The sequence below is a fragment of the Durio zibethinus genome, chromosome 12, assembly GCF_047325235.1.
Source record: "Durio zibethinus cultivar Kanyao isolate XHJ-2024 chromosome 12, ASM4732523v1, whole genome shotgun sequence".
In the NCBI taxonomy this organism is placed as follows: domain Eukaryota; kingdom Viridiplantae; phylum Streptophyta; class Magnoliopsida; order Malvales; family Malvaceae; genus Durio; species Durio zibethinus.
This window is the reverse complement of record NC_143173.1, coordinates 14,992,871-15,017,068: the sequence shown is the minus strand read 5'-3', so window position 1 is coordinate 15,017,068 and position 24,198 is coordinate 14,992,871. Positions and strand designations below refer to the sequence as shown.

The following is a 24,198-nucleotide window of genomic DNA, read 5'->3' as shown; positions in this document are numbered from 1 at the left end:
GAGTTTCGATTTCTTTATAATAATAAATTAATAATAATTGAGCCTAATTGAGTTTAACTCAAGCAACTTAGATGTTTCTTGAAAAATTGTATTCTCAAACATCACATGATAATCTATACAAATAAAAAATCCAAATACGACATGATTTAAAATTTTAATAAAAATCATGACAATTTAAAATTATAAAAAAAATTATAAATAAATTTAACAAAATTAAAAAACATATTTTATATTTTTATGTTGATATAAACTGTGAAATGTAATTTTGGTATAAAATATGATATGAATATATAAATTATCAATATTTTATATGATATAAATATACGAATTATCAAGTTTAGTTTTATCAAGTTTAGTTTGAACCCCATTTGAGGGCAAAAAAATAAAAATGAAATAAAATTTGACGAAACTTGTATCTCAAGTTTTTTAATCAAGCCAAACTCAAACATAACACTATATTAACTAACTCGATTACACCCCTAGGCACGCCATTAGTTCAACTAAAATTTGTCTGAGAAAATAACACCAACAATTTCATTTTCAATCTTCAACCTAGGACCCCTTTTGTATAAAAAAAAATCAGTACAGAAATATAATATTGATAGCCCTCAAATATCCAAAAAAATTGAAATATCTATCAAAGAAGCAAACATTAAAACCCCATGTATACTTACAGGTGATTCCCTATTCTTAACTCTTGTTCTTGCATTCTCTTCCCCTTGTACAAACTAGTATTATTAGTATCTAATAACCGAACGAAAAGAAATCAAAATGAGTATTATGTTCGTTTTCCAGTTAAAAAATACAGACAAGCAAGCTACTACCCTCCTGAAAATGTTAAATAAAAATTATCTACCATGGCCGATGAATGGAAGAATTGGAGGCAGCAAAAGAAGGATATGTATGCAGGTATTAACAAGACAAACCGGGAATTTTCACTCCTTATCTTGAACTTCCACGCCATTTGTGTCCTTGTCGTTCGTGTCCTTGCCATTTGTTTCCTTAGCATTTGTGTCTTTCTGCAGGATTTCGGTATTCTGACCCTCATTAGAGGGCTTCCCACCATTTGGCACATCAGCATTATTGGGCTTTCCCTGTTTTGTTCAATAAATCTTTATCAACAATCTTGGTTTAATACATTATGATAGAATATTGTTACAAAAAAAAAAGACATCTCTCTTGATTCCTCATTTCTTTGTTGTTCCAATTGTTAAGCCAGGCCAACAGTTTAATCAAGCAGAGCAATCGTCTGATCATCCCACAACTTATATGAAAGTAAATGTGTGAAAACAAACCTTGATTCTGTCACGCCAGCCAAGTCCAAATGGTCGAGAAAGTAAACTAATCTTTCGGGTGGGGATTTCTTGTTGGGGCTCTTGATTGCTGCATGCTGGTGTATCTGGATGTGAAGATCTGCAAGCTTATATTTATTAGAAGGGAGAAACCAATCCAGAAGCACGAGGAGCACAAAAAGAAAATAGAGGCTCATAATATCTTTGCAGAGAGATAACTGAAGATTAAAGCATTTTTTCCATTCTTTGTTAAGTATTGGTGGGAAGAAAGCAGATAATAAAAAGCGAAACTATAAATAAGTATCGAAAAGAACATAGCTTTTGGATGTCACTGAAAGAAATAGAAAAGACTAAAATCATAGAAAAACAACAATTTATTGAGTCGGCCCTGAACCCCCACCTCCCAACATATATACACACCCAACACAAAACTAAAAATTTCTCACCCAAGCAAAAAAAAAAAATTGAAATTGGCAAAAGGCTGACTACACACCGTGGAGAAGGTTGGGCTTTACTTTGTCCAGACTGGTACTGTAAGGTAGCTTCCAACATGGATTCTGCCATTACCACTCTTTTCTTCATTTCAGCAAGTGAAGCAATGGTCTCTTCGTACTTTTCCTGCATTAACATAAAAGTTACAGCCAAGAGCAGAAATGCAACCAAATAAATAAAGATATAAGAACTCAAAACAATGTTAGTTCCCTCAGTAAGGTATATATGAGGGGAAATATTTATGCGGAAATGGAAACAAGCATGTTCTTGCAAATTTCCTAGGCTAGAGTACATTGACTAACATTTTTCTAAGTCCCAGTGTTTGGTTAGTAACAGCTTGATAGGTGCCTAAAATATTTTTCAGTTTGAAGATGAACTAAACATGTTGGTTCCCTGCCTGCAGTAGTTTGAAAAAGATGATTTTTTTTCGGTGATAAGTGATAAAAAGACCTATTGTTTTCAAACCATTATCATAAAGCCAAATCAATGTTATCATTAATTTCCACTCAATATCCAAGGGAAAAATTGCTGCCAGCAAATATTTACTAATGAAAGTTGCATGGCAAAACAAGGGCTTTGAGCACAATGAGTACCTGAAGCACTTGAGCAGCATATCTTTGTGCAGCTGCATCTTGTTCAGCAAATCTGCGAGCATCTTCTGTCACCCTTTGTTCTTGCTCCACCCGCATTAAGACCTATGAAATGTGCAACAAATTTCATAATCATCAAGACATTTTAACAAGAGAAGACAATCTTCCACTAATTGAATGAGGAAAATAAATCAAACCTGAAGCATTGCATTTTCTTGTTCTTGCTTCTCAGAAAGTGCTTTACGAAGCTCAGCAACTTCTTGCTCTAGTTGCTCCACCTAAAGATCAGAAACAGATGCTAAGTATGCAATATATTCCCTTGAAGAAAACACCTAGCAACTTTCAAGTCAGGGAAACACCAAACTCAAATAAAATCTCTCTAGTGTCTGTCACTGATTCAGGCAAGAGCCATTACAACCAGAAACACAGGTTTTTTGCAAGTTCTGGTAACCGTAGAAACATTAATCAAATTGTATACCCTGTAGTAGCTAGAGATAAAATGAACATTGAGAATCCAACATAAAGTTCCATGTAGAAGCACAAGGTGCCAGGTAAAAGCAAGCAAAATAAGTTGCATGCATGGAAATGACTTCTAGTTTAATAATGATCCCAGGAACAAGTTAGACAATTGACTGTAAAATTTAGGCAGGGAAAAATAGCAAAAATTGCAAGAACAAATGTCAAAGGAACTGCCACTAATGAAGATATTCCAGTTTACCCTAGCACTTAATTGGCGCCGGTTATCCAGCTTAACCATCTCCATCAAAGCTGTCTCCAGCTCCTCAGATCTGATACAAATGAGAAAGAACCAAGATTGCCAGTGTCACATTAATCAGTGGTTCTTTTGGCAAAAGAAAAAGGATTATTTTAAAACAAAAAACAGACTAATTCCAGCATAAAATGCAAAGATTAAGTAGTTAGATAAATCCAATAACTAATTACAGCATAAAATATAAAGATTAATTAGTTAGATAAATCCAAAATGCAAACCACTGTAACGTAGCTAAGATATGCCCATGTATAAAAGCAAGAAAGTAACAGATCTGCAACCAACAAAATAAATTGCACCGCCTCTACTAAGCAGTCTATAGCAAATTGAGGGTTGCAAAACTTGAAAACCATAGAGATAAAATAAATTACTAACCTGAGGACAGCTGATCTTTTCTCTTCCAGCAACCTGCACAACTCAACCTTTAACCATACAACCTGCACATGATTGTTAATAAGAAATTAAGACTATGAGAACATCATAAAACAGGCCAACAAAGTCTCATGCATGAACCAAGATCATCCACTGATAGACAAAATACAACATTAAACAATGAACTATCGTATTCATGAAACGGGAAAATATATATGCTACCTGCTCTTGAAGATCAGGAACAGCATCAAACTCAGCATCTCCTGTCAGACTAAGAAGAACTTCATCCGCATTTGTGGAACCAGACTCGGAACGAGAGAGATCCCCATTTGTTTTTGAATCAACCAGTCGTCCTGTCTTATTTGTTTCCACAAGCATCGACTTAGGATCACGCTTAAAACTATATAGCTTAGATGCCAGGCCCTGAGAATCCCTCCAAGCTTGAAGCCCCTTTGATCTTTCCTCAACAGCAACTATTACAGCTGACCGATGCTTCCCTCTTAACTCATGTAATCTTTTTTCATTTACATTTTGATAACCCATACAAGCTGTCAATACAAGTTGACTGCTGTCAAATGTTGAGCCAGCCAATGATTGTAGCAAAGTAACTGCATCTCCCGCATCCTTAGTTGTAACTAATGCAGGGCCTGTAAGAAAATTAAGTTGCATTTTGTAGATTAAAAAGTTCATTGGTCACTGTGTACACGCTTCATGTTCCCTAAAGATATCATAAATTTCAAAACATTCATGTCTTTTACCCCATACCATAGAACTCCAATAAAGCAAGTGCTGTCCTAAAAAGCATGACTCGATTTCCTTCAAACAGGAGCACATCCCAGACTCGAAGCACTGTCATGAGGAGAAATCCATCAGGAAGCTTCTAACTAAGCAATGGTTATTCCAATTATTAAAGGAGAATGCAACATTAGTATACTAGCAACAAAGGCATCAACTGCAGGAGAAACATTCAAATAGTGCAATAAGTAGCGCAACTAGTTAAACATTGCTAAAAGACACAGCATGAAACCTGACCACTTTCCCATGGAAGCATGTTCATAAAAATGGATAGGAACCATGGTCCAGTAACCCATGCCACTTGCACTCCCAGGTAATCTAGATGATTGACTGCAATAAACATAAAAATATCAATCATAAACTGTCTGCCCAAAAAATGCAACGGAAAGAGAACATCTGGGAAAATTCAAACACAAAAGGAACAAATATTGCAAAAACAAACCCAGTTTGGGAAATCTCTCACGCACCAATTCCTCAAAAACAAGTTGATCAACCTAACAAAAGGCCACAAATTACCAGGATAGTTATCTAAAGCACAATTATTCCATCAACCACTTTAACATTCTCGTTTAGGAGAAAGCAGACGGTAGAAATCAACTAACAAGAAGAAAAAGAGTTATGCAAAATATTACCTGAGACTCAACCATTTCCTCTGAGTAATAGCCATCAAAATAGTCATCAATAATGCCCATCAAAGCCCTGAAATGTATACCACAACTTAGAAGAATATAAAGCCAATAGCGCACTTACTTTTAAAAATTAAATGTTATGGTTGCCATTAAAAATAGAGAATCCCATCAAATAAAAAAGGAAAAAAACATGCAAATCATGTGCATAACAGAAAGTAATCATGTTCCACTAACAAAATATGCTCTGATCTGTAACCCTGGAAAATGAATTTCAGAGATAGAACAAGGACTACTGGATTTGCAAGGAATTTTCTCAATTGAGTCTCCAAACCTACCAGAAGGCATTTTCTTCAGGCATCAAGAGAAGTAACAAGGCCGCAAAGAAATTCATGGCCTGCATGAGAAAAACACTTATCCCAAAAAGCCAAAACACAGCAAACATGGCGATAGCTAACATATTTCTGAACCTAATACCTGACAGTACCCAACAGAGGGGTTATGTCGAGCATAGGCTGTAAGCAACCGTCTCAAAGCTTTTCTACCATCATCATCCAGTGCAGGGTGACCTGGGAATGTTCGGGGCAAATCCTGTTTTTAGAACCACTAATCAGTTAGGAAACTCAAACTAATAACACCAAACAAAAAGGTAGCACCAGCTGCTGAAGAAACTAAATACATTCAGAAAACAGCACGTGGAACAACCTTCTCAATCTGTCCCTTCCATTTCTCGGGCCCACATATGGACTCTGTGGTTGAACCCTTACAATTTGACTGGAAGCTCTGTTGTTCGGAGTTGTTGCCTGATTTAATTTCATTAGCAAGCAGATCCTGGTAATAATTCTCCACTCGGCGTGTCCTCACACCAACAAAGGCTTGCCAAAGCTGTAATGACCAAGCTCATGAGGGAGAGAGAATATGGAAATCAAGAAAGAATGACAGAACATCCAATAAAATACCTCTCCCCTAAGAGCCATTGGCACTCCACCACGAACAAGAACTTCCAACTCTTCCTTCCAGGGAAATAAAGATTCTGTAGGAGCTGCATCTGCAGCAACAGCACCTATTGTGGTACTTGCTCTGTCACTAGTAGGGGCATCCGGAACTGGGTCAGATCTCTCTGCATCATAAAATTCATCCTCAGAATCCTCCTCTGATGCTCCCTTTGGGAATCTGGCATCTTCAGTAGGAGCTAACAGATTCCCTTGACCAGTTTCTTGATCATCTTTATATAAACTGCCTTTCTTCTTTACACAAATGCTCATCATATCTTCAATGGCCCGAAGGGATGGTCTAATTTCAGTCCATATTTGGGTTGGATGAACTCTTTTCCCTGGTGCAGACTGTACCTTCTCTTTTTCTGTTTCATTCTCAGACATGCTATCAGAACCAGACCTCTTTTCACATAAATCATCTCCTTCAGCTCCCTTCTGCAATTCATTGTTCCCATCCTCTGCAGCTTCGACGTATGTGGGCTCTTTTCCATTCTCTGAAGTTATCCCATTGAAAGACAATTGAGCAGACTCTGCTTGACGTTCCAAGAAATCATTCCACCTATCTGATCTTTCCTCCTCTTCTTCCTAAAGTCATGGGTATACACAGGATATAAACCTTTTATCCATCTAAGTTGAAATTATTTCCTTTGATCTCCATTCAGATGCCCAGAAATTAGTCAAGGAAACTAAATTAAAGTTCTGACTTATAGAGCTTGATATCATTCAGGACCCTTAACAATGTGGAAGGCAAAGAGGTTGGGAAAGAAAAAGAGAAGAAGGATTAAAGGAAATACGTTAATTGTTAAGTCTTAACAAAATTTATTTGCCTGAGAATAACTCTGTGACACATTATTACCGATTTCTGTACTGAGAGAGTGAGGCACATCATTCAATATTCACCATGATATATTAGTTGGCATTTAATTATCCTTTTTCTTTTTACTCGGCAGCCAAAAGAAGGTGATGAGCTTAAAATAAAAGCAATAAAAGCAGAAATAGTGTCTACAAGAAATACCTTGTAGATATTAGCATATTCTCGATATCTTTGCACATGCTGAGGTCTCACCGCAAATCCATACGCATCCCTGTCAAAAATAAATGCTTTATAACCACCCAAAAGTTCAACAAAACCTTCACATTAACAACAGATCATTCCATGAAAAATAATCTCAAACAAAGATTGCAAATTTCCACAACATTCTGAGAAAAAATTAGCTCAAATTACTTGCATTCAACCTCCAACAAATCACTGATTACCACAGCATTCTAAGCAAAAACTAGCTTAAAATTTAAAATTACTTGCAATATTAAACTAATCTTATTAATTTCAAATCAAGAGAACTCATTGCAAAATAAAATCTAGAGCAAGAAATAAGCAGAAACATCAAACTAAAGGTGAAATAGCAAGTAATGTAATCAAAATACCTTCAAACATTGCCTACTTTGACTAGAAAAACAACATATCCTAGCCAAACCTAAACTACTCTTCTTTCCATTATCACTCATTTTCGATTCAATTTGCTCAAAAATCCAACCACGTTTCAGAAAAAAATTTTCTCCATAAAAGATCACAAATCACTAGCAACCAGCCACCACTCTCCTCAATTACTAAATTAAACTATGATCAAAGGCAATACGATTTTGATCACAAAAAATCTAACTCAAAAAACATCAAAATCAAAATTAAAGGCGAAAAAAAAAAAGAAAATTCAATCAAAATCAAGCTTGAATGTACCTGCAATCGGAATCCAAAGATTGCCGAGTTACACTACAAAGCAGCATATGTTCATATTTTCCACTCAAATTCGTTCAAAGGATTAAATCACATTTCACATTATCAAATCCAAATCAAGAATCACGGATAAAAAATCGTAGTCAAAACAGTCAAAAAATTTACTAAAAATAAGAAAAAAAAAAAGATCTGATCAAAATTTTCATGGATCAGAGAAAGAAATCGAAGGGACACATGGCGAGAAGAGCGTACCTCTTGTGCTCGAAGGTTATAAGGGGGTTTACGGCTTTGGTAGTTGTTGTAATGGTGGCGGCGGAGGATCTCATTTGTTCCTGATGAGGTGGATCGATTTGATTGGTCTGTGAGATTTTGAGGATGTCGGTGACGGACGAGAGGATCTTTCGGAGATTCTTCTGTTTCGCCTGAATTTCTGCAACGGAAAAACAATGGAAGAGAAAAGAAAGGATATATATAAAGAGAGAGAAGCAGGGAGTTTCGGCTTCGCTGTTTGGGAGAAGGGAAGTGAGGGAGGAAAGAGCGATGTAAAGACGGGGCACATGCAGAATGGCGAGATCAGCGTCACATGTGGGTGCTTTCTTAGCACGGAGATCGATGACGGAAAACGGCAGGATTAGCAATTCCTTGAATCAGAAAATTTTAAATAAAAAAATAATACCAATAGTTGAATCTTAAAAGGACTAAAATAGAAATATATTTTATTTATTTTTAAATATTAGTTATATATTAAATATAGAGTTCCATACTGTTTAAAATATGTAAAATATAATTTTTATTTACTTTTAAAGTTAATGCAAAATTAAAACTCCTAAAAATGAAACAGTTTAATATAACCTTTAACTCTTAATTATTTATTTATTAAAAAAACTTACATTTCTTTGCCTCATTTTATTATATTATATTTTGACATTTTATTCAATATTATTAAATTAATATTATAAATAATTTTTAAATTATAATATAATAATGATGTAATATTTAAATTTTAAAAATTTTTAATATGTCACATGAATTATGAGTTTATTAATTTATATAGCACTTACTTTTAATGTAATTAACTTCAAATGATATATGTATCGGATAAATAATTTTTAAATATTATATTAATTAATAAATTTATAATTTAAATATTATATTATAAATTTTTAAAATTTAAATACTATATTAAATATTTCATTATAATTTAAGAACCATTTATTGTATAAATGATTTTTTTTTTTTAGTTTGATCTCTACTAAATTTTTTTATAAGAAATTATATTTTATTTTGCTTAAGATACACTAAGAAAACAATCAAACTAGGGAACATTCCATTCAAACTTTGACAAAGTAAGCAACAATAAATAAACTCTTTTAGGTAACTACATTTCAATAATGATAAGTATAATAATAAATTTATTTATTTATATAATAAAGGGGAAATATTTTGATAAATTTGATGTGTTTTTTATTTAAATTTATTAATAATTAAATTTTAACTAAAAATTTAATATTTTACTAATAAATCATATAACCATTAATAAATTTTTAGGCCTTTTTTTTTTTTTTGCCTACTTTTTAAATTCTTGGATGGGTCCAATGTGATAGCATTGGAGATCATCATTAATTTTTGCACCCTCTTCACCTTAAAAGAAACAATTTAGAAGCACTCAATTTGTCACTAATTATCCTAAACAAAATCACATGCTGTCCTGCCTACGAAAAAGTAGCATGCTTTCCTCTTGAGGCAGAACGTTTAAATAGGGTTTTAATCATGATATTAACCTATTTAAATAACATTACCCTTTTTTTTTTTAAGAATAACATTGTCTTTCAATTTATGGTTCCTATTTCCTTCTATCATCAATTTTTTTTAAATAACTTGGTAGGGAGTGCAAAAAAAAAAAAGAAAATCGATAATCAGATTTAAAATTGTAATATTCGATTTGGTTTAAATTGATTTTTTTATTTAATTTAAATTAAATTCAAATATTAAATATAAATTAGGTTTGGATTAAATTTCAAATTAAAAGTGAAAATTTGAAAAAAAAATCAAATCGAATTATATATTTTAAATTTTTATAAAATAAAAATAATTACTTTATATTTAAATCTATTTAAATATATTAAAAATCATCTTAAAATAATATATAAAAATAAAAATATTAAATTAAAAAACCCTGAACTAAATCAAACAAATAGAATTTGATTTGGATTGTATGAAAGTTTATATCGAATACAAATTAAATTTTAAATATTCATAATTTTATACATTATTCAAAAAAAATCGAATTAAATCATATTTGATCCAATTTGTTATCACTCATATAACTTATTATTTTAAAATGAAATGAATAGTATAAATAAACATTACAATAATAATTAAGTTTAAATCTAATATAAAAAATTAAAGAATTAAATCAAACAAATAAAATAAATCAATTAATTAACATAAAATTAAAACTAAACCCGCCCATAATAAAATCTAAATATGAAATTCCAAATTACTCGTCAAAGTACTTAATATAAAAATTGATATATTATCTATGAATTTAGGAGCATCAAACCATAAGTTCACGAAAAAAAAAAGTCAATTTTAATGGGAATGGTGATTAGTATGTAACGCCTAATCCTCCTTCAAAAGTTATAAAATTTATTAAAAAAAATTTTGTAGAGTAACAATGCCCAAAGTAAATATGATGATTCATATTGTATAAAATATTAAAAATTAAATATTTGTATCGTTGATGAATCTTAACACTTAATTTTGAAGAAATCAATTAATATATATATTTTTTATACAACTTTTTATATTACATATATATGAAAAAAAATTAAAATTTGAATGAGCTAATTCAAGTTTATATATATATATATATATATATGTATTAAGGGTTGCTTAAAGTTTGAAAGGGGGCGTTAAGAGTTGTGAAAATTTTGGGGGTCAATGCTTTTCATGCTTGAATGACGGTTTTTCATTGTTTGTATTTTATTTTATATAAAAATTAAGTATTATATTTTATATCGACATAAAATATAAAATATATTTTTTTATTTTATTAAATTTATATATAATTATTATTAAAATTTAAATCGTGTTATTTTTATATTTTATATTTATATCTTATTTATATCGTATTATTGTATCATATTTTAATTTATCAAATTTAATCGAAAATCTCTTAATTATAAGAGATTTTAACATTTTTTGAAAAAAAAAATCATGATCTTACATTTTGTTTTTTGGTATTTTGAATCTTATGATTTGAAAAAAGTCACATGAAATTTGCATATTTTAATGAATATAAATGAAACTCCCAATTCAACGTGATATACAAAAAGTTTGCTTCAATCTTTCAGCTTTTTTTCATGATTTTTATTAAAAAAAAAAATTTTATAAAAATGTCTAATGTCTTGACTTTTGATGCCAACTTTTTTCCAACACAAACTACATTCAAGCCATAGAAAAGGGATCTTTTGTGAGCAAGATTCTGCCTTCACCTCTAAGAAGCTTAGCTGTTTATCTATGAATAATCAATAAAAAACCATTGATTTTGAGAATTTAAGCAATGTAATTAAGTTATGAAGATTTGATTAGTATTGCAAATCTCATTAGCTTGACCAAAAAAAATAGTATGATTAAATTAAACTCTTAAATTAATAAATTAATATAATAAATATAGGAACATGTGAGAAAATATTATTCATTTTGTGAAATCTAAATATTTCATTACTGATATAATAGAATAATACTTCATGTTTAGATTAATAAAATAAGTATTGCACAATCTAATGGATGACAAGGCTAATTAGATGAATAAATATTATAAAAGAAAGTGTTTTTCATTATTAGAATTTGAGAACCAAATCTGTTCAAAGGCTTAGCACTTGTCAAATAGGGGTAAACGGATAAAATTTTTAATGAATCGTTCTTTAATATATTTAATTTTTATTTATTTATTAAGTTTAACAAATGATTTTAAATAATATTGTTATATTCATTTGTTAAATTAATTAAATATTAATAAAAATTTATTTGATTCATTTATATTTATGAATAAGTTTATTTAAAATTTGCTTAAAACTTATTCTTTTATTATTCATTTATAATAATACTAACAACAAAATTACCAATTTTTTGTTTTAATATTTTTTAAAAATTCATTTATTTTCGTTTGGTCCGTTAATAATTCGTTTGTTTAAATTTATTTTGTTATAATTTATTTATTATTTATAAACATGTTTGTTTATATATATATATATATTCGTGAATATATTTATTTATTGTTCACGAATAAATTTATTTAATTTAATTAAATCGAATACAACATAAATATCGTATTATTTAAACAAATCGAATTTAAATGAATAAAATAATTTTATTACTAAACACGATTGAATCTAAATATTTTTAAAAATAAATAAATAAATTATAAATATACATTCGTTCATATTTAATTTGTTTATAATCCTACAAATAAATTGAGGTTTGGACAAAATTTTTTTAATAAATATTAATTTGATAAATTGTATAATTACTAAGAAGTTTTTATTTGATTTTAATTTTAAAATACTAGTATAAAAACAAATTTTTAAATAATACCAAATGAAAATAAATAGGGTTTTCAATTCTAAGTCCTAAACATTTAAAGATATTAACAAAATTGAATCTGACGTGATTCAAACCATAAAAAATTGAATGACCTCATTGGATTAGAACAGGACAAATTGAACCACTTATATTAAATACTTTTCTCCCAAAATTTTTTTTATTGATTTTCATCAAATTAACTTAATTTTATAATTATTTTTATAAAATTCAAAATTAAAAATTTTTTAATTTAATTATAATATTTTAAAATATAAAAATTTAATTTAATTGATTAATAAATTTTTTAGCTCAATGAATAACCTTAATTTAAGAGATAACTTATATTAAATACTTTTCTCCCAAAATAATTATTTTTATTGATTTTCATCAAATTAACTTAATTTTATAATTATTTTTATAAAATTCAAAATTAAAAAAATTTTAATTTAATTATAATATTTTAAAATATAAAAATTAAATTTAAAATTAAATTTAATTGATTAATAAATTTTTTAGCTCAACCAATAACCTTAATTTAAGAGATAACTTAAAAAAAAATTTGAAACTCAATCTAGAATAAAAGTGTAATAAATTGAGTTCCAATCGATACAACATTAAACTCTAATTATAGCTCAATTTTAAATTCGAAACTTAAAATTCGATTCAAGTTTGATTGAGTTTTATTTTTGTAACTTAAGTTCGATTTGAAAAAAAAAATTAAGCAATCAAAATTCATTCGATTAAATTCGATTAACATGTAAAAATAAATTTAATTTTTATATTATACAAAAACTTAATTTTTTATATTTAAGTTCTAGTTTAAAATATTTTATTAATTAAAATAATTAAAATATAAAATTTTAATTAATTTCACAAGCTATTAAAATTTAATATAAAAAATACTTGAATTAAATTCAAATTTATTCGAATTAAAAGTATTAACAAATTATTTACATCTCAAAACCTCAATCTACGTCAATCCAGGCAAATGGGTCCGAACCATAACCACCACCGGGCTCCACCCTCACTCCACCTAACCCGGCGCACGATAGCCCCCTCCTCACCCTCGGCCCAATTTAGCATTCCCCCCCCTCCCAATAAAAGCATACCTTTTGTTATATTCCCCTTTCCCAGCTGCTCCCTTCCTCTTCCCCAGCAAACAAAAGGAGCCTTTAACGGGTCGGGTTCCGGGTCTGACGAAATTCTTGCTGATATGGATTCGGATTCCAAAACGCCGCTGTTGATGGAACAAAAACACCAGCCTAAATTGTCTTCTTCTAATAATTCTTCTTCCAAAATTTTAACTTTGCCCACCGTTTTAACTCTAGGCCGCGTTGCCGCCGTGCCGGTGCTGATTTTCAGTTAAGTTTCTTTTCTTGAATTTTATAATACAGCAACGGTTTAATTGAATAGTTGTCGATAGTGATGTTAGATTTTGGTTGTTCTTGATCTGTTGCACATTGAATTGAATTTGAAATTTCTAATAATGATGATAATTTGACAATGACATTTCAATTTTTATGTAATGCAGTCAGGATTGTTGTTTCCTCCATGGTTTGAACCTGTGATTTTGCTTTGTTTAATGTTTGGATGATGTATAAAGTTTTCCAAGGTTTTTCTTGTATATTTAGATTATATGTTTGTGATTTTGATGTCTGTTTGAGACATAACTCGTTCAACCATTACAGTATGTATATGTTAGCCTGGTTTGTTTGCGATTTCCATGTCTTGGCGCGTGAATTATGTGTGTTTCAGGGTATTTTGTTTGTAATCTTGATGTCTCTTCGAGTCATAATCTGATAATTTGATGATGATTTTGGGAATTATAGCTTTTATTTGTATTTGAAATCTCTATGCGGGTGAACCTGAGGCTTAGTCTAGTTAGTTAATGAGTCGCCCTTAATAGGTGGCAACCAGCAGGTCTGGGGTTCAAATCCCAATGCCAGCAATCCCTTCATCCAGCGGGTCTGGGATTCAAATCCTAGCACCTGCAATCCCTTCCCCTATCCACAAGCTATGGTCTCCGTTGTACCAAAAAAAATCTCTACGTGAGTGAATTATGATCTATGTTTGATAGGTTGCAATGTGATTAATGGTATAAGAAATCTATGGGTTGTTCAATGTATCGGTGGTGTGCTTTTGAATTCTTAGTGGTACTTGCTAATTGCATTGCCGATGTGAAAACTTTCCATTTGGTGAGACTAATGAAATAGTTTTTTTTTCCTCTCTAGCCTTTTATGTCGATAGTTGGTGGGGAAGGACTGCTACGACTAGTATATTTGTTGCCGCTGCTATAACTGATTGGCTTGATGGGTACATTGCTCGGAAGGTTTGCCTTCCACCAACCCTCTTGTTGGAATACGATGGAAACCTTTCTTTTTCCTCTTGTTTTATAGTTACTCTGTATAATTGATCCAAGTAAAATCTTTATTATGTCTTTCAGATGAGGTTACATTCTGTCTTTGGTGCTTTTTTGGATCCAGTGGCTGACAAGGTCTATTATTTCTTCCTTTTTTTTTTCTGAAGTTTTGAGGGTTTTTAAAGATGCAGTTTAATTACTGAAGTTGCTGTATTAACTTGTCTGAACCATTGAGCATTCCATCTGATCTAATGGTTGTTGAATGTAGCTTATGGTTGCTGCTACATTGGTCTTATTATGTTCAAGACCTTTGAATGTTGCTATGTTTGGGCAAGTTCCATGGCTGCTGATTGTACCATCAATAGCCATTATTGGAAGGGAGGTAATATATATTATAGCTGATATTTTTCTTTACATGTATGGATTAGTTAAAGATATCTTACAAATAGTTGGCAATTCATTTGCAGATAACTATGTCTGCCGTCAGGGAATGGGCTGCTTCTCAGAATAGTAAGCTTTCTGAGGTTTGCTTCTTAACCTCTTTTACTTCTAAATTAAAGGTTATTTTACATGTTCTTTTTTTTTTTTCTCTCACGAGGAAATGCTTGATTTTTGGTTGTAGCTTATTTTATAAGTTTGATACATATTATCAGGCTGTTGCAGTAAACAATCTGGGAAAGTGGAAAACTGCCACGCAGATGGCTGCACTAACCATACTTCTAGCTACAAGAGATAGCAGGTTTATTAATTTGCTTCATTGACCTGCATGATAATGATAAATGCCCAAACAAGCCTGGTTGAATCATTCCTTTTGTATCTGACTGTTTCTTCATTTTTTACCCTTTATGTAGTCTTGGAGAACCTGGGATTTTAGTAGCTTCGGGTGTTATTTTGCTTGATATTTCAGCAGGGCTTTCCGTAATGTCATTAGCTGTGTATATGGGGAAGATATGGAAAGTATTATTAAAGTAGTTATCGACATCTGCTGACAGTTTGTGGCTGATCCTTTCTCTCTCTGTCATGTTACTCCATATTCTTTCTGATGAATATCTTCACACATTGAAGCCGATTTCTTTGTTTCACTGGATTTAGGAGAAAGCCCTTGCTTTTTGAAGTCTCTTTCTAGTTAAAACTGTCTCGGTAAGGGTATCAATATGTTTGCGGGCTGTTCCAACGTCTTAAACGATGTTGGAACTAGACATGTTTTGCTTTTGCAAAGGATGCCGGATGCTTAAAGTAAGTTTGAGTCCCAACAGAAGCACATTTGGCACTGTACTGCAACTAGAGATGAAGCAACTCTTGCTGAACTATTGTAGTGTAAATGACAATTACTAGTCAAGTAGCTACTCACAGCTTACACAAAAGTGATAATATTTGAGGCAGATCTCATTTGTTATAGCAAAATTTCATACCCTGTTACACGTTCTCCTTTGAAGAACTCATGAGTTTATGATGATGAATTGATTATGAAATTTATGTGAGAGAATTCTCAACGAATGGCCATTGGCAACAATTGGGTCTGTTACTAATATGATTGAATTTTATTATATTCGTGATTTGTTCATTTAATAAATGAATTTTAAAGTGTTGTTCGTGATTGTAACTTAATAAACAATCATAAATCGAATTTGTTCAAGAGCTATTTGTCAAAAGATGCAATGACTTTTTTTAGTACAAAACAGATCATAATTCAAGGTTAGAGAAAGGGATGAAAAGAGAAAGCGATGAAAGGTCATGGTTCAATCTGCTCTGGCTTTTAAGTTCAAAAGAAAACGTAATCTAAGGATAATGAAAGGTCATTGATCAATCTATTGATTAATTAACAAATGTTAAAATGTTGTTCATGATCGTTTGTTAAGTTTAACAAACGATAAAAATTGAATTTATTCACAAATTATTCATCAACATTTGTTAACGAATTGTTCGTAAAAAACTGCTGTGACTTTTTTAGTACAAAAAAGAACGTAACCTAAGAACAGAGAAAGGCTTGAAAGTATTGGAATTTTATCTCTAAACTAATTAGATGTCACTTCTTAGAAGTGATTGCATGAACCGGCTGAGCTAAATCATGGATTCCAAAATATGTAGTAGTGCCTTTAACCAACAACAACTTCATGAAAACTGCCAAAAAGAGACAAAGTTTACATAAACTTCTGCAACAGTTCAAATGAAACTTTCATCTGCTAATATGATTCAAGTTGGGATGAAACCAGGAAGCCAGATCTCCATAGATGCTATGTTCAGAGATACACAGGGAAGAGAAATTGCAGGTTAAACAACTAAGAGGCAAGAATAACACTTAGAACTGAACCACAATAAACATGTACTTACATTTAGTGGCAAAATCTGAACAATTCTAAAGGCAAATGGATAATACCATAGATATCAATGAATTTTTATAGCTTTTCAATTATCATGTGTCAGTCACCAGGGTAAACTTCAATGGAGGAATTCTCTTAGGCACTCTCTAACTGGTAACTAACATCTATAGATAATTCTATCATGGCTTTATGGAAACAAGTTCCTGAATTGAGTGGCTATACATTGGGAAAAAAATAATTTTCAGTGCTTGTTAATACAAAAGGAGAAAATGGGGAGAAAATGATAGAGGTCTAGGACCTGTTGCACTAGCAGTTGCCATTTCCAGGGACTCCATCACCACCTCGGATTGAAACCAGGGGTCCACACCATGAGCTGCGGCTTATCAGATGGGAATCCAGAAACAAAACAATAACTGTTATATCATCATGAAAATGTCTCCTTACTCCACGGTCAATCTTTTTCAAGTCTGAGTATCTCATTTCCCTCTTCTTTGCTGCTTCACGAAGCGCGGCTTTGATAAGTCTCCTGGCAATACCCTGTGTAAGCATCTCTTATCAGTATATCCAGAAGCAACTTAATCATCAAAATAAAGATGACCTCTAAGTTCTAAGTGATTTCAGCATATAACTCATATATATATATATGTGGAGAAAAAAAAAAAAGAATAAAAAAGGAAAACCTTTAAAATGTTCTGGTTTAGTAATTTGTCAACAATTATACTAATTACACAATGTAGGAAAAGCCAGCAGCAGCTGCTTCAAGGACAAGAAACCATTTTCTAGGTTGCGAGGGATAAACATGTAGTTGACTCAACCAATCATGTTTATCACAGATAGGAAAATGCGGAAAAGGAAAGGTCTAGAGTTTTACAACCCAGGAAATTAAAAGAGAACCTGATAATTTAAAACATGACATGAAAACGATACAAGAAAACACACAAAACTAACATGGGTTAAAATTTTAGCAAAAACCATATATGAGTTTAACAAAATATATATATATATATATTTCATATTTTTCATGTTGACATGAATTATAACACCCAATTTTAGTGTAAAACATGACACAAATATACGAATTACTAGTGTTTTAGATGACAAGAATACATGAATTGTCAGGTTTGATAGGGTCTGCTAATTCTTGCTAACATAAGAGCCATTATTTTTTTAGAACTCAATTGTAAGAGCAACCACAACAATATAGCCAGGTTAAATACATCAAAATAAAATCACAAAAAGAAATCTTACATTACGTGAACAGGTGTTGACCATGTTGACTGCCTCCTGATTGCCAAGGTGCTCCCATAGACCATCTGATGCAAAGATAAGAAACTGATCTTCAGGATGGAGTTTCTGTACTAATATTGCTGGCTCAGCTTGTAGGATTGGCTTCTCGAATGATTCTGGAACTCTAAACTTTGGCAATAGAGGTTCTTTGTTGAATTCTGCCTTCTTTAGATAAGCATCACCAATGGATCTTGAAATCTGTCACATAATAAACTTTGGTAAATGGACTATAGTTTTGCACATGATTGTTAAGTAGATCATGCAAATTATCTCTGTCAGATTGACAGTAATTCAAATGGCAATTCCCCTGGAAAGTACCTTTGAAAGTCATAATACATATTGAAATTCTAAAAATATCATATCTAGGTCAAGTTTCATATATCTAAACATCACTTATGTTGTTATTTAACCTGAAATCATTCCCATGAAGTCTACGAAATGATCACCAAAGCAGGTGAAAAATGAATTCCTAAGATATTCTCGAATTCATCCTTCCTCAACATTATCGATAACATCCCTCTACATCAGAAAATAAGTTTTTACAATGATTACTGACCAAAACCTAAAGCTGGTTCCCCTAGCAGCATGATTCACCGCAATGCATACAAGTATCCTTGTCAAATGTTGTTATCTGTTATAATCCATGTCACAGAGACAAAATAAATGAATAATTAACTAAATAAATAATTTTGGGGTTGCTTCTTTGATGGTAAAGGGATTCGATAGGGTCAGGATTTTGATGAGCCATAAGTCTATATTGGAAATCAAGAATTCATAAATAGCACCATGATGGTGTACTGAGAAAATAAATATACAAACTGATAACAATTCAAGCAAGGATGCTCCTATGGAAAAATGAAATGACGGAAAATATGACGAATTCTGGTACCAAGTAGAAATTCAAAAGACTAACATTCAAGTTGGTATGCGCTGAAATATACGCTGTAAACAGGCTGGATATTGGAATGAGAAAGTAATTTACCAACTTTCATCAATGTCTTGACAAAATAGCACAAATATCCCAAAGACACAATAAATTACCTGTATAATACCCTTAACCCGCCATACTTTGTGCTTGAGGACCACAATCTGTGGATCATCAGGATGTAATGATCGCAACTCCTCCCGCACAGATTCAATGCTTGCATTGTGCTCAGATGATAACTGAACTGCTTTCACCTCTTTAAAGGCTTTTTCCAGTCTTCCTAAGACCACTCGAGAATCTCCAGCATTTGCAATGTATAGCAGTCCGCTACAAAGTATTCCCACCAAACAACATGAACCAACAGAAGCAATTTGTGGGTTACTAAGCCACTGCTTCTTGACAAGAGTAAGAAAATCCTCTTCGGTTGCCGAAAATGCTTTGTTTATTACATCAGCTGACATTCCATGATTCTCAGCTGTAAACTCTGCACCATTAATAGCTGTCAAGTCAGTGAACATATGCATTAACTATCAAAAATTGGAAACTAGAACTAGTGGGGAAAAGAAATTTGATTTTTGAGGAGAGGTAGGAGAAGAGGGTCAGAGTTGATCCAAATTTGACATTTTTTGTTGTCCCTAATAAATGATTAAAATGGAGCATATGAGAAGGAATTGACAAATCCTCAAGCTCCAAAAAACATATCGACGACTTGACTTTTGAAACTCTTAAGACCTTTGCAGTGAGCTGGCATGACAAATCGTCAGATTACTAAATTATCATCAGAAAGCATAAAGTAGCACATTCTATTTTTTTGAAGATTACTTCCAACCTGTTTACAATGTGCCAAATCTTCTCTAAGCATGTAATCAACAGTAACCAAACCCCATTCCAAATCTGACTTTTAAGACTGCAATAAAAATATAAATGCTTGTTAAATTGTGAAGTTCCAGCCTCACTGCCTCACTCAAACATGCCTACTTCAACATCATTGGTCCTTCTTTAAGGTGCATGATCCAGCTTTAAATATTTTATAACTATCAAATATGATGTTTTCTGAGACAACCAATGGAAACAAGGCAAGATGTAACTTGTCAAACATCAAAACCTATCCAAATTGCAATGACAAAATAACAAATTCTGATTCAATTCAGCAAAGAGGAGAAAGAATAACATACTCTTGATATGGCCAAAAAGGTGTTTGTTTATGAACCTAGCAGCTTCTGGACCTCCATGACCATCATAAATTCCAACAAATGTCCCATGAGGCCCCGATTCAACTGAGCTCATCGGACCTGATTCAAGTTGGCTATGGTCTTCCAACAGATTATTTGCTTGAATTACTGCCATTGAAAACTCGCCAGTAACATGTTCTCCTAAATCTTTGGACCATACCAATCCATCAAACCTACCATTAGCATCCCCACCTCTACTAGAATTCTCACCCTCAACGGAAGGCCTCCAACAGGGCGGCACAATTCGCATCAATGTTGCTGATACCATAACTTACATATTCTCACCCAAAAGACCCAGCAATCAAATTGTTCATAAAATCAATACTGGGAACTCTATTGACCCAAAGTATTTGCTCCGGTTTCTGCTCAATTTCCAAACCCACAACATAAGTTTCAGAAATCAAACACATTGATAAATGCAGACAACATTAATCTGCACAGTTGCAATGAAAAGAAATTACAAAACCTTCATTTTAATCCCATAAACTGCATAATTCTAGACAAATCTTAAAGAGAGGCATTACTGACAGCATCCTAAAATGGTTATTCACATAAAACTGCAATGTTTTCAGGGCAAAAATAAGAATATAGGCACCATCAGTTTATCTATGCTTTTGGAGGTCCAACAAACCAATACACATGACCTTGAAATGCATGAAATGAACATGAAACTCCAAGATTAGAATTCCACATTGCCAACTTCTTCAAGCATTAAAATGTAAAAAGATTTCTAAAACAGCCAAAATATAACTTGAGAGAAAATAAAAAAAAAAAAATTCAGACACTCATGAATCTATACATCAAAAACATAAAACAAAAGACATGAAATTGAAACCATGACCAGAACTCCACATCCCCAATCTCTCCATGCATTAAAATGCTAACAAATTAATGGGTTTGAATAAAAATTACAAAAAAAATGAACTTCAAAATAAAATCAAATAATTTTCAGACACCAACCAATATGTAAAACATCAATTGACTAGAAACCATTACTGAAATTCCACATTGCCACCTCTCTACATGCTTTAAAATGGAAACCAAGTGATGGGAATGTTAGAAATACAAAAATATGAACTTTGGAACAAAATTAAAAATTTTCAGACACCTATCAATCAGAACCCTTAATGGGGTCAATCAAAACAATGACAAAATTTTACATTTGAATCTTTTACATGCATTAAAATGGAAACAAAATGATGGGTATTTCTAGAAATTGCAAGAAAAAAATTTGAACAAAACAAAGAATTTTCAGACAGACATCCTTCACCCTAAAAACATAAAAAAAAAAAAACAACAACTACATGACATAATTATTTAAAAAAAAAGACCCAACGGAGATTTTCTACTTACATACCTTATGAAACAATGAAGAATTTTGTATGATCTTTTCAGTTATAAGCCCGTCTAAGATGACTCAAAAGAATCAAATGAACAACAAAAAAATACATGTTTTAAGAATGTTTTGAGACAAAAGAACACGAAGGAAAGAAGAAAAAGGTTGGGAGAAAGTTGGGAAGGTGGGCTTGAAAAAAAATATAATAAAAACTAGTAACTTTTAACAAAACAAATCTTGAGTTTTTGAAACCATCACTTCTCTTTATTACTTTTTTTTTTTTTTTGCCCTTTCTGTGGGTTTTTAGCTTATGGTTTTTGGGTTGGAATTTTTTATAGTTTTTATTTTCTAAATTTATTGGCTGAGGGGGTTTTGACTTTGACCTTCAGGCTTCAACAAACCAACATTTTAGGCAACTTTTACTCATCTACCTTTTTTTTTTTTTTAAATAGCAAACCAAAACTTTCTCCCTTTTGAAAATTATGTTGAATTTCTTCCTTATTTTTCATTTTTTATGATTTGGTGCAGATTACAATTGTAATTTTTTTCATTTGAAAACAAGTTTGGGTTATAAAATAATATGCATTCTTTTTTTCCAATAATTTTCTTGTGTTGGCTTGGCCAAAATAATTAGAAAATTAAACTTGATTTTTGTGAAATGAAAAATCAAAATCAGGTCGGGGATTTTTTTTTAAATTGTTTGAGAAAATTATTTCAAGAAAATGATTAAATATAAATAAAATCTAAATTTGATAAAAATATGATATAATAATATAATGTGAAAATAATACGAATAAGAGATATGAAATGATATAATTTAAAATTTTAATAAAAATTATAAATGAATTTAACAAAATAAAAATATATATTTTATATTTTCATATCGACATTAATTATAATATATAATTTTTATATAAAATATAATATAAATATATGAATTATTAATATTTTACAAAATATAAATATACTATTCTCAAGTTTTGTAAAATCTAAAGATATTACTAATCCAATTATAAAAAAATATATATAAAATAAAAGGATTTGAAGTAGGTTATATCTTGCCCATCAAAACAAAACAATCAACTAATTTAATATAATAAAACATACTCAATTAGGGTAGTCAAATTCTTGATTTTATCTCAAAGGGTAGGTAATAATTTTATTAAACTTGTCATTATATATATAGTGATTTATGTTTTTTTGTGTGTCAAATCAACTTGTTAGTGAGAGGGGAAATTTGAACTTTATTTCTTTGTTTTTTTTTTTTTTTTATTTTTTTTATAGCAACCAAAATGCTTGATTCTCTTTGCATATCTCATCAAGGAATTTAAGTCAAAATATTGAATTGAAAATTATTTTGAATTGGCAAGAGGTTCTCTTGCATAATCTGATGAAAGAATGATGATAAAACTAGGAAGTTTAATAAAGCTAAAAACAAAATTAGTCAATTGTCAAAATGGAGTTTTCTTCTAACAAAAACAAATAGTAGGAATAGATATTATTTGAGATTTGCATCTTTGTTTGATATTGGCTTCCTCTCTATCAATGCATGATTTTTATTTTTTATTAAAAAATTTTAAATTTAACTTTTATTTTTCATTGATCATTAAATCAATTATTTGGATACCATTAATACATTATTTTTTCACTCGTTCAAAAATAGTAATTCGATTATTAAAAAGAACAGTTTTATTTTTTTATTGATCAAATTTTGATTTTTATAAAAAATATTTTGAAAACAAAATTTTGAATGAAATGACTTGATATGAGATCATACATCTGCATTTAGACTATATAATTTGATTTTTATTTTTTAAGGTTTTGACACGTGAGGTTAAATGGTTGACACCAACTTAACAAATGAGCATTGCTTATTTTTAAGATTAAGTGTCTCGATCTATATTAATTTATAAGGTATTATTCGTTTTAATCTATTAAATTTTACGATTTTATTTTATAAAAAAATATCTCACAAATTAAAAATAATATAAATATTTATATTTCAATATCAATTCCAATATGCAATCAATATAAAATTTATAACTTTTTTTTTTAAACTACGACAGTAATCTTGAGTCCTAAGAAATTTTACGGCATTGAACTTGTTGGTGCTTGCTTAATTTTTTATTTTTTATTTTTATTTTTTTTGTGTGTGTGGGATAGATGTAGATATTCCTACACATGGATGAATTTATGGTTTTTGCGACCATCCAAAAAATCAACCAGTCCTAAGAAATTTTACAGAGTGGCTGTTATAATATTTTACAATTTTAAATATAATATAAAAAAATTATAAAAATGATATAATTAAAATTTTTAAAAAATTATATATAAATTTGATAAAAAAAATAGATTTCATATTTGATGTATTAATATAAAATTTAATACAAAAATTTTTACATTATATATATTTAATATAAAATAAATATAATATAAATACATAAATTTTCATATTTTTATATTATTAAATAATTGGCCAGCATTCATA

At 30.6% G+C, this 24,198-nt stretch overlaps 3 protein-coding genes across 22 annotated transcripts; 1 reads left to right on the top strand and 2 right to left on the bottom strand.

The window, feature by feature from the left end:
* Positions 1-613: 613 nt before the first annotated feature.
* Positions 614-8,108, bottom strand: LOC111296055 (uncharacterized). Of its 12 annotated transcripts, none has more exons than XM_022890074.2 (18): positions 7,916-8,108; positions 6,947-7,016; positions 5,896-6,516; positions 5,642-5,821; positions 5,414-5,527; positions 5,275-5,333; positions 4,943-5,009; positions 4,753-4,804; positions 4,548-4,640; positions 4,281-4,364; positions 3,738-4,162; positions 3,519-3,580; positions 3,093-3,162; positions 2,572-2,652; positions 2,378-2,479; positions 1,786-1,910; positions 1,296-1,413; positions 614-1,094 (listed from the first exon to the last, which is right to left on the bottom strand). In XM_022890074.2, the coding sequence occupies exons 1-18, from the start codon at positions 7,987-7,989 to the stop codon at positions 936-938; spliced, it is 2,556 nt and encodes an 851-aa protein (XP_022745809.2). In that variant the 5' UTR covers positions 7,990-8,108; the 3' UTR covers positions 614-935. The 12 variants fall into 12 exon arrangements, 7 of the variants coding, with proteins under 7 accessions (XP_022745809.2, XP_089596819.1, XP_089596821.1 ...); XM_089740693.1 differs by having other exon boundaries at positions 4,543-4,640; positions 4,778-4,804; XM_089740695.1 differs by having other exon boundaries at positions 4,778-4,804.
* A 5,113-nt stretch (positions 8,109-13,221) lies between these two features.
* LOC111296058 (CDP-diacylglycerol--glycerol-3-phosphate 3-phosphatidyltransferase 2-like) lies at positions 13,222-16,120 on the top strand. Of its 5 annotated transcripts, XM_022890081.2 has the most exons (8): positions 13,222-13,611; positions 14,482-14,579; positions 14,694-14,744; positions 14,878-14,991; positions 15,077-15,133; positions 15,263-15,348; positions 15,461-15,600; positions 15,702-16,120. In XM_022890081.2, the coding sequence occupies exons 1-7, from the start codon at positions 13,239-13,241 to the stop codon at positions 15,579-15,581; spliced, it is 900 nt and encodes a 299-aa protein (XP_022745816.2). In that variant the 5' UTR covers positions 13,222-13,238; the 3' UTR covers positions 15,582-15,600; positions 15,702-16,120. The 5 variants fall into 5 exon arrangements, 4 of the variants coding, with proteins under 4 accessions (XP_022745816.2, XP_022745815.2, XP_089596827.1 ...); XM_022890080.2 differs by having other exon boundaries at positions 13,224-13,611; positions 15,461-16,120; XR_016325956.1 differs by having other exon boundaries at positions 13,225-13,611; positions 15,077-15,119; positions 15,232-15,348; positions 15,461-16,120.
* Positions 16,121-16,393: 273 nt separating this feature from the next.
* Positions 16,394-21,983, bottom strand: LOC111296056 (putative protein phosphatase 2C 38). Of its 5 annotated transcripts, XM_089740697.1 has the most exons (6): positions 21,732-21,983; positions 20,318-20,736; positions 19,259-19,641; positions 18,179-18,415; positions 17,229-17,467; positions 16,394-16,730 (listed from the first exon to the last, which is right to left on the bottom strand). In XM_089740697.1, the coding sequence occupies exons 2-5, from the start codon at positions 20,640-20,642 to the stop codon at positions 17,237-17,239; spliced, it is 1,176 nt and encodes a 391-aa protein (XP_089596823.1). In that variant the 5' UTR covers positions 20,643-20,736; positions 21,732-21,983; the 3' UTR covers positions 16,394-16,730; positions 17,229-17,236. The 5 variants fall into 5 exon arrangements, with proteins under 5 accessions (XP_089596823.1, XP_022745810.2, XP_022745811.2 ...); XM_022890075.2 differs by lacking the exon at positions 16,394-16,730 and having other exon boundaries at positions 16,890-17,467; positions 20,318-20,807; positions 21,732-21,980; XM_022890076.2 differs by lacking the exon at positions 16,394-16,730 and having other exon boundaries at positions 16,890-17,467; positions 21,732-21,980.
* Between the last annotated feature and the right edge of the window lie 2,215 nt (positions 21,984-24,198).